Source organism: Nicotiana sylvestris, chromosome 2, assembly GCF_000393655.2.
Source record: "Nicotiana sylvestris chromosome 2, ASM39365v2, whole genome shotgun sequence".
Classification (NCBI taxonomy): Eukaryota; Viridiplantae; Streptophyta; class Magnoliopsida; order Solanales; family Solanaceae; genus Nicotiana; species Nicotiana sylvestris.
Window position 1 is genome coordinate 9,260,551 of NC_091058.1, and position 10,358 is coordinate 9,270,908.

At 33.7% G+C, this 10,358-nt stretch overlaps 1 protein-coding gene across 1 annotated transcript; it reads left to right on the plus strand.

Moving 5' to 3' along the window:
* The first annotated feature begins 6,101 nt into the window (after positions 1-6,101).
* On the plus strand, positions 6,102-6,668 carry LOC104239818 (probable calcium-binding protein CML46). Its single transcript, XM_009794540.2, has one exon. It carries the CDS (start codon positions 6,102-6,104, stop codon positions 6,666-6,668), a length of 567 nt encoding a protein of 188 aa, XP_009792842.1.
* Positions 6,669-10,358: the final 3,690 nt, after the last annotated feature.

Consider the following 10,358-nt stretch of genomic DNA (forward strand, 5'->3'; position numbering starts at 1 on the left):
AAATGTGACCAAGTGCTCCACCTTCTTCGGAAAATTCGAGTTTGCTATCACCAACTCAAATGCTTTAGCAAAATCCAGCAGGGAAGTACCTCCTCCATTTCTATCTCCAAAACCGAAACCACCATGCACATCATCATAGCCCCAAACTTCGTTCCAACGTGGCCGTTGAAATCTCCTCCAATAAAAAGCTTCTCAGTGTGCGGTATATCGCGCACCATCTCATTCAAACTCCCTGAAACACCTTTTGACTTCCTCATCCAAGCCTGCCTAGGGTGTGTACGCATTGATTATGTTCAAAGTAAATCCACCAACAACTAGCTTAATACTCATCAGTCTATCGCTCACTCTCCTAACCTCTACCACTAAATCCTAGAGGTCCTTATCAACCAAAATACTAACCCCGTTCCTGCCCCCTTGCTCCCAGAAAACCATAGTTTAAACCCGTCCGCATCCCGCTCCATATCTCCTACCCATCTAGTTTCTGTACACAAGCTATATTAATCTTCCTCTTCCAAAGAATCTTCGCTAACTCTATAGACTTCCCAATCAAAGTTCCTATGTTTCAAGACTCAACTCTCAACCAGGTGGCTCCCTTAGAGAGAAAGAGAGAAGGTCGGAGACTAGTCGCCGGAGAGAGGAAAGATGAAGGTTAGAGGCCTTACCTGTGCTGCCAGCAGTGATGGTGGAAGACGGCGGTGATGACGATGGCAGACAGTGTTAGTTTTTTACGAAGAGAGAGAGAGCATTTGTTCTTTAAAAACTCAAAATTCTTATTTATGATGACTGTTTCAGAAAAATCAAACAATAGAAAACATATCATTCTATATTTTCATCATCCAAATAAAATATTCAAGTATCGAAATCATCATCAATAAAATACAATAAAGATATTAGTAAGGCTGATAAGAAGTAGCAACAGTAAAATCATATCCAAATAAAAAATATTCTAATAGTAACTTAGTAATTAATATTGAATATATGAGATTGTGTCTAATGGTTAGGATATTGGACTTGTTACTATTGGCATATGAATAATGGACTAAATATAAAATATAAAAAAATTAAATTCGAATGTCCAAAAAACTGAAGTACTAATCCAGTATCCAATCCGAAATTTTTTTTAAAAATTAAATCCGAAATCCAATCCATAATCCGAAAATCGAAATAAAAAATCCAAACAATTCGGATTTCGATTTGAATTTCGGTTTGCCCAAACTATACTCACCTCTAATTATTACTACGTATGTGAAACTGAAGGGAGAACGCGTTACTAGTAGGAGGAATCCAAAAAAGAAAAATAACCTAGAAAGAGGACATACAGAACTAGAGTTGCGATCTTGCAGATATTGAATGAGGCAATGGAAAAGCGGAATACTACAATGAAAATGTCAAATTGTCAACACGGCAAAACAATTTTAAATTGGATGCTCATTGTAGTTGAACCAAACACTTCCAAGTTTATTCTATGATGTCTTCAATCAACATGTGAACTCTAAATATCGAGCTATACGTTCTAAGGGTGTCGAAGACGTACAATTTCCAACATTGACTGCATAGAAGTATCCAATACGGATTCATATCCCTCATTCAACAGGAAGTTTAATATTTTTTCTAATGGCAGGTTTTGCAATAAAGTTTTTCCTTGTAGCCAGCCTTCTATGTTGATTTAAAATATGGAATATAAAATCTCATTCCTTAAGTTTCAACTAAAATACTCTCCAATGAAACAAAAAGGAAACAATGGGTCTTAAAGAAAATACACCGCCCAATACCCACTTTACATTATTTATTGTTGAATATTTTGTTTGGTGAAACAAAAAAAAAAAAGATCTATTGATTTAGCGCTTAAAGAATAGACCTACTTCTTGGCTGAATTAGTCGTCTTATATTAACTTCTTTATTAGAAGTTAAGAACATAATATGAAACGTCACGGATTTCTATTCCCTGGGTTATAGCGGGAGAAATTCAAAAATAGTTAAATTTATAAGTGGTCATTCAAAAATAGCTATAGTTTTAAAAATAATCAAAATTTAGCCGCTTTTCATGTAAAGATAAATCTGAACAAAAACACTGTACAAAATCAGGAAAATACTCCAGCATAATATGCTGGAGTTCCAGCATAAGTATACTGGAACTCTAGTATATTATAATAGAGTTCCAGCATAAGTATACTGAAACTCCAGTATTATCATAATGGAGTTCTAGCATAAGTATATTGAAACTCCAGCATAAGTATACTGAAACTTCAGCATAATATACTGGAGTTCCAGTATAATATATCGGTCCAGTATAATATGCCGGAAGTTCATACGCATGTGCTCCAATCTCTAGTATATTATGCTGGAACTTTTCGTGTGTTGGAGTTCCAGCATAATATGCTGGAAGTTCATACACAGGTGCATCGATCTCCAGTATATTATGCTGGATCGGTCCCTGTTACAACAAAATAGTAGCTATTTTTTAATAACTTTGCAAACGTTGGCTATTTTTAAATGACCAGTCTGAAAACTGGCTAGCTCATGTTATTTTAACGGTTATAGCGGCAAGCTTGTCTAGTCCCTCAAAAATAAATAAAGGAGGAGAAGAAAAATGTTAAAGAATATCACAAAATAAATACACAAATTTCTTGCCACTTGCCGTACCTTTACTTATAGGAAAAAAGAAAAGAAAAATCTTGAAGGGGGTACTAATCTTCATTCTTTTTATTGGAAAGTAGCATATGACTTGAGTTTTTTTTCCCTCTCGTGTATTTCACGACGAACCACTTGGTCAAGTTTGGAATTCCTTCATGCATAACTTGATATAATTGGTAAATTTGCGTACCAATTATTTTCCACTTTCAAGTGCATTAAGAAAGCGATAGCATGGAAAATGCAGTGAATTCCTTGGTGCCCGGCTGCTAAGAACTTTCAGTCAACCTTCTACCAAACTGAAAAAGAAAATTATGTACGAAAGAACCTGAATACTATAGGGAAGAGTCCTTAATTGGTTAAAAATATTTTTTTTTTTTTTGTAATTGTATAAAGAGTTATTCTCTTATTAAGCAAATAAAGTTTTAATAAAGGAATCGGATTGAATTGAAAGACAAAAGTGGTGGATTTTTCTCTATACCTTTGTTACATTTTATCTTATCAAAATTTTCAGCTATAGTTATACTGAAAGAGCTTGTTGAATTTCCGAAAATATGTCAATATTCGCTAATATCTTTTAAAATAATGTTATTACACTACAAGAAATCAGCCTTTTAGTGGCGACCAAAGTCGCTACAAATTTGCTAATTGTCGCCGCTAGAGGTTATCAGTGGCGACCTCGGTGTTGCTACAAGTGCAACCGTAACTAAATGTTATCTGTGACGATAAACGAAGTCGCTGCTAAAAATAAACGTTTAGTGGTGACGTAGTTGCCACAAAAGGTGAGAATAATATGCTACAAAAAATAATTTCACAACAATAAAAATTAGATGGTTGCCACTGTATATATTACCTTTAGCGGAGACAAAGGTCGCCACAAAAGTATGTCTTGATCCGTGGAAAGTTTTGTCGCTACTGTAAATGACCTTTAGCAGCGACTTATGTCACCACAAATATTAAACCATGAGAGAAAATTCTTATTTGCAGCGATTGAAGTCGCCACCAAAACATTTAATCAACCGTGGCAACTTTTCAATCGCAACAATTACTGATTTTCTGTGACAAAATTATGTCACTGCTATAACGTATTTCTCAGCAACTTTAATAAGAAAATTATATATATATTTTCCGTAGCAACCTAATTCTCACAAAATTTAATATAGTTTGCCTACCAATATCAAAAGCTTCCAGTAATATTTAACAAACACAAAAAAAATTCTCAAGTCGAATATTATAAATATTTTTTATTACTAAAAAGTCAATTACATATATATTACACAAAACTTCATTGTGCATTGCCATTGTACGCATATACATATGACCCCAAAATAAACCAAATATTAAGTGCTTCGTAGCTGCTCCTGGATCGACACCATCCTTGAACGACACTACTGTTTAAGTACCTTGTACTTGCTAAACAAAAGCAATGTAAGGAACATAATAAAATTTGTTATATCCATAAATATGCATAGACAATTAAATTACAGACTTTCATGTGCTTATAATTTTCCATTCACTGAACCTACTTCAACAAATATTTTTAACATACCAGATGATATTCATAACAAAAAACAATGATTCAACCACAGAAAATGCTTTATTTACCAATACAATAATACTCATTCCACAAAACAATACAATATGTACCAATTATGTGCACAAGAACAACATATTCTTTTTTTGGGTAATAAAAAGACTTTCATTATCAAGTATAAATGGTGTAGCTCAAGAAAAGGAAACAGACAAACTTCTGAAGATGAGCATAAGCCCATACTTCAATGTATTACAAAACTATCCTATTTAATTTCAACAGAATTACCTTTATGTAATATAAGCTACAACTTAAGGATAAATGTTTGTATTATGCAGCTTTGCCAACACGGTCGTGGCTTCAGAAAGAAACATGCAATTTACTTTCAACAAGCGATTTTAACAGAATCACTTTTTTTTGGTACAGTACCTTCTTGAAATCTTTGACACAAAGATCATGAACAAAATAAAGGACACAAAAATACAATATTATGCTTCAACCCCATCCCTCACCCCTTATGTTTGTCATTGCAGCAATGTAGTTTATCTAAAGTTGATCGAAAAATGGGAAAAAATTGGTAGCATGACACCAATAGAAGAACCTTATCTTTCTTTATTTTTCGTACACCACTGTTAATTAAAACTGTTAGTCAGACCAAGAATACAATTCCCACGGATAGCCACACAATGCTATCAGCCTAGAACTATGATCAATGGTGTTATTGCACAATCTAGAGCATAAAATATATTTAGAAAAAATCCTTACAGTTAAATTTTTAGCATCCTAATGTGAAAAACAATCAAAACAATGAACAACATAAGTATACTTGAACTCTAGCATATTATACTGGAATTCCAAGATAAGTATGTTGGAACTCTAGCATAATATGACGGAGTTCCATCATAAGTACACTAGAACACCAACATAATATACTGGAGTTCCAGCAAGTATACCGGTCCAGCATAATATACTGGAGTTTGGAGCACCAGTGCTCCAGTCTCCAGTATATTATACTGGAGCCAGCAAAGTATACCAGTCCAGCATAGTATGTTGGAGTTCATACACAAGTGCACCGAACTCCAGTGTATTTTGTTGGACCGGTCTCTGTTGCAGTAAAATAGTGGCTATTTTTCATTGATTTGGTAAACACCGACTATTTTTGAATGACCAGTCCGAAAATTGGCTATACCGTGCTATTTTTACTTTTTTCTGTGGTCCAAAATAAGTGATTTTTTCAGATTTCAAGAATGAATGAATTACTTTTTTCCTACATTGTCGTTGGAGTAAATAATGTTGGAGTATGTGTTAGGAGTGTTTATGTGAAGAGATAGTAAATGTTAATATGATCAATTTCATTGCTAATTAATGTTAAAAGGTAAATTTCTTAATTTGTGAGAAAATATCTAAAAAATTACTTATTTTGGACCGGAGGAAGTAATATAGATACCAAAATCAATGAGGAAACTCCAGGGTACCTTCCTTCTTATTATGGTCAACTAAACGAGGCTTTTTTTCGTCACTGAAAGAGGCTTAATTGGTGCAAAAGCAACCACAAACTGACAAAAGAATTTCTTAAAAAAAACGGCCAGCCTGCCCCACCATATTCAACAAAGAGGCAAATGACTCTTCACAGTAAGAAATTATGAAACTTCTTTGACATTTCCATTGGGTGGAATTGAATACCAAATCTTGATTATGTTTGGTCATCTTTTCCCACGAACTCATAAACTGCACCCACTAAGCACTTTCCTCCTCTTGAAATTTCAAACTCAATTCAACCTTTCCTCTTTGTATGTATATATTTCCCTTGTACCTTCTCCATTCTCATCAAAACCAAAACAACAAATCTCTCTTTTCCTCATATTTTCTATCTGCATGCAAGAATATAACCCTCCTTTCACCATAACATCAAGAAATTCCAATTAACATACAAACAAAAATGGCAGCTCCTAGTTATTTGAATCGTTTTCCAATCAAGAAGTTCCCTGTAACTACAATTCCAGTGCCCCTGCTAATTCATGGCTTAGTTGGCTTCTTCTTTCTGTATATAATATTTGATTGTGCAAGAAGATTTTTCAGTTTTTTGTCTTTTGCTAAATCCAAAGTTGATGGACAAAAGGAAAAAACCTACCAAAAGGTGACATCTTTTAGTGAGAAAGTAGTTGATGGAAGCTTATGCAGGGAAGAGGTGGAGTTAGTTATGGCTAATTTGGGAATTTTTGTCTATGCTGAAGATGTAAAGATTCAAGAGAGGTTGGATTCTAGTGATATTTTTGACCTATTTGGAGAGGAATTAGAAGCTAAAGAGCAAGATGTTAAAGAAGCTTTTGATGTATTTGATGAGGACAAAGATGGATTTATTGATGAATGGGATTTGCAGAGAGTTCTGTGCGCTTTGGGATTAAAGCAATCTGCAGACTTGGAAAATTGCAAGAAGATGATCATGGCTTTCGATGAAAATGGAGATGGCAGAATCGATTTCCAGGAATTTATCAGACTGATTTAAATAATTTAAATATCATCTCATTGTAGGAAAAAAAAAAAGCAAAAATTTAGATGAACATAAACATTTTGTAACATTCTTTAATTTATCCGGTTCACCTTTGCTTAATTATGATGATTATTAATTTCGCTCAAATTATCTGCCTCAGTTGTAATGTTTTGGATTATAATCGTATCATCATGTCACTGATTAAAATATATAGTAGGACTGTCTTAGGGACTCTTGAGAAGACTATTAGCTGGCTGTAGAAATGGGGCAGTAACATGGAAGGAACAACCATAGTGTGGTATTTTAAATTTATGCTAAATTAGTTGACTTATTTTTTATATCGCGAATCATCGATTAAGGTTTCAATCAAATTTTATTATCAGATAACAAGTTTTTATCCTACCTTAGACAAATTTATCTATAATATTCTAATCATAAAAGTAAATATGTAACTTATATTGCCTTATTATGTGATTCTAAAATTTTACATGTCCTATATCGTTTTTCCGTTTATTTTCCAAGTTAATTGATTTTTACTTTAGAGTTTAGATAGTAGACTCTAGAACATTCTGGAGTGGTATTGGTGGCAACTCACCATAAACTAAAAGTATGTTACTACTATTACTGTCTTGTATATTTATATCAAAATTTACTTGTATAAATAATGATAACTTCCGAAAACTTTCTCCAATTTGCATCATAAAGCATATAAAGTATATTAATAATGCCAGCAAATATAATACCCTCATTTCTTCCCAAACGGCCGAAAAATGGATCCAGTGTCCAATATAATTAGTAATGGGGCTCTTCCTTAATAACATTGGGATCTGTTTCTACTTCCAATCTAAATACTTTCAACAACGCTAGACTAAAGATTTCCATGCTAGTTTAATATTCATGCTGAATTTGATGTTGTGGCAATAATATTGGAAGTACCAACAATGGTTGTGGTGGAGAGGTAAGTACTCTTTCATCCTCAACCAGAGGTCTCGAGTTCGAGTCCCTGGGTATGGAACCTTTGTTAGGGAACGCTTTACCCCCAATATGGGATTTTCCGGTGCGAATCCGGATTTAGTCGGGCTCCAATGTGGATACCGAACACCAAAAACCAAATAATAATAATAATAATAATAATAATGGAAGTCTCTCCTCCACGGAAGAACCCTAATGGGGGATTTATTTGTCAAAAATCATTTAGCTCCTCTAATACCTTCGGATAAATCGATAGGTTTGGCATGAGGTATATCGTATTAGGGTCATCACATAAAAATAACAAATTTATCAAAATAATAAATTTTATGAAATTCTCACTATAAAAATAAAAAGACTAATAACTTATGTTAAAGATAGTAGATCAAGTGAGGAACACTATTTTTATAGCATTTTAATAATTTTTTGAGATGTGATATGCATTGTTATATCATCACTAGATACATCATTTTAAAATATTTGGTTTTCAATATATAGTACTAGATTGGTATGTTAAAGAATATAGAGTACGCCATCAAGTAATGTGGTGCAGTGGATGGAGTTGTTCCTCCCTTAACTAGAGGTCTCGAGTTCGAGCCTTCGGTATGGAAAATTTTTTGGTAGGGAGCGTTACCCCCCGTATGCGGCCTTACCCGACGCGAATCCGAATATAATCGGGCTCTAATACGGGTACCGAATATCGGGTGGGAAACAAAAGAATATAGAATACAAAATAAATAATTATTAACTTTGATGATTATTTAATGAAGAATTTAAAAGTATTAAATGTGTGAATTGATCTATTAACTTTATTCATTGTCATCTCCCTACAAAAATTTCACGTAGTTGAAACATATAGATGATGAATTAGAAATTTAGTAATTATGATTATAGAGCAAAAACAAGTAAATTGAAATAGTAACATGAAGTTATAATTTATAACCAAGATTAAATCATTATTGTCTTACTTAATACATGTTCTATATATTTTACAAACGTTTTATCCTCTTTGGTTACTTCGTCTAAAAAGGAGAGAATACTCCAAAGAATTTTCTATGACATTGAGATCGAGTTAATAATTTGGTACCAAAATGAGGTCAAGCTAAACTTCAGATTACTTGATTATGAAAATCAAATCAAGCCAAGATAAGTATTCTGGACTCGATTAGATTGCAACCCTCACCACTTTATAAGAGATATGATTTGTGCTAAAATTCAGCTACATTTTGTAACGGTGAAAGGTTTGATTGAGTTAATCCAATTTGCTCTTATACTAATGTCTATATTCTGTTGTAGGAATAATGAATTTTTTTTGGTCGGTGAGTGAAGTTTTGTTATTGTGACATGCTGAGAACAGCGCCCACTTTATTCAACTTGGAAAAGTTAGAGGACCGTTATTATTAATTATTAATGTGATATCTTCTATTTTAACTTCCTCTATGTTTCTCACCCTCACCCTCGTTCGAGAAAAGGAAAAAACGGAACTTCACTGTAAATATAATTAATATATGTTCTTAAAAGTAATATAAACTTTTTTGGTCTTTATCGAGAAGTTTTATTGTGCACGAGATACAACTATTACATGGCCGACATAAACTATATGAGTCTAGTTTCATCTTTCGCCAAGTGGACTTTGGGTCCCAGATTCAATAATATTTACCAAGTCCTAGTCTGCCCTACTACTCTCTTTCTTTCTTTATTTCTAAAGCTATTGCCTATTAATCTCTCTTTGCCGAATTTCTCCTAATTTCTTACCAATTACCTCAAACACAATCCTAATGAGCCAAAGTCACCCCTTCCCTACTCCCCAATAGGATTCCCCTCCCTCCTCACAATTATTTTTCAAATTATCTTATTCCTTTTCTTTTCAATTATTCTTTTCATCTATCAGTCCTTCTGCTATAACAACAACAATAACGACCCAGTGAAATCTCACTAGTGGGATCTGGGGAGGGTAGTGTGTCCGCAGACCTTACCCCTACCCCGAAGGAGTAGACAAGTTGTTTCCGAAAGACCCCGGCTCAATAACACAAATAGACAAAAAGAGACAATATCAGTAACAACACAGAAATAATAGGAAAAATATGAAATCCAAAAGAAAGATATAAAGCAAAAGCGAAATAGTATCCCTACCAAACTAGTCGCACAAAGTTCTGACATAAGGCAACACTCAACTACCTCCTAACCTACAACCTTAATACTCGACCTCCACATATTCCTATCAAGTCTCATGTCCTCGGAAATATGAAGCCTCATCATATCATGCCTGATCACCTCCCCCAATACTTCTTAGGCCGCCCTCTACCTCTTCTCGTGCCCTCCACAACCAGCCATTCGCACCTCCTTACCGGAACATCTGTCCTTCTACTATAAAAAAGGAAATCCTTATTCTTTTTATTATAATCTTCTCTTTATAAATCTAAGGACGATCTAATTTTTTGATGTATTTGACAGTGCTAGTCAAATAATATATGTTTTTCATTATGAATTAATTTGTATTGGATATCATTGATTTAGAATGAATCTGAAATAAGAACAAGTAAGTGAACGATATACTTACCAGGATGTGTTTATGGCCGATGTTTATTTCTGGGTTTTATGGAAATAGTGCAAAACCCAATTGTTTGTTAAGGTTAATAAAAAATTATTTCTGGGTTTTATGGAAATAGTGCAAAACCCCAATTAAAGGAGTATTCTCTCCTTTAATACATGTTCTATATATTTTACAAACGTCTT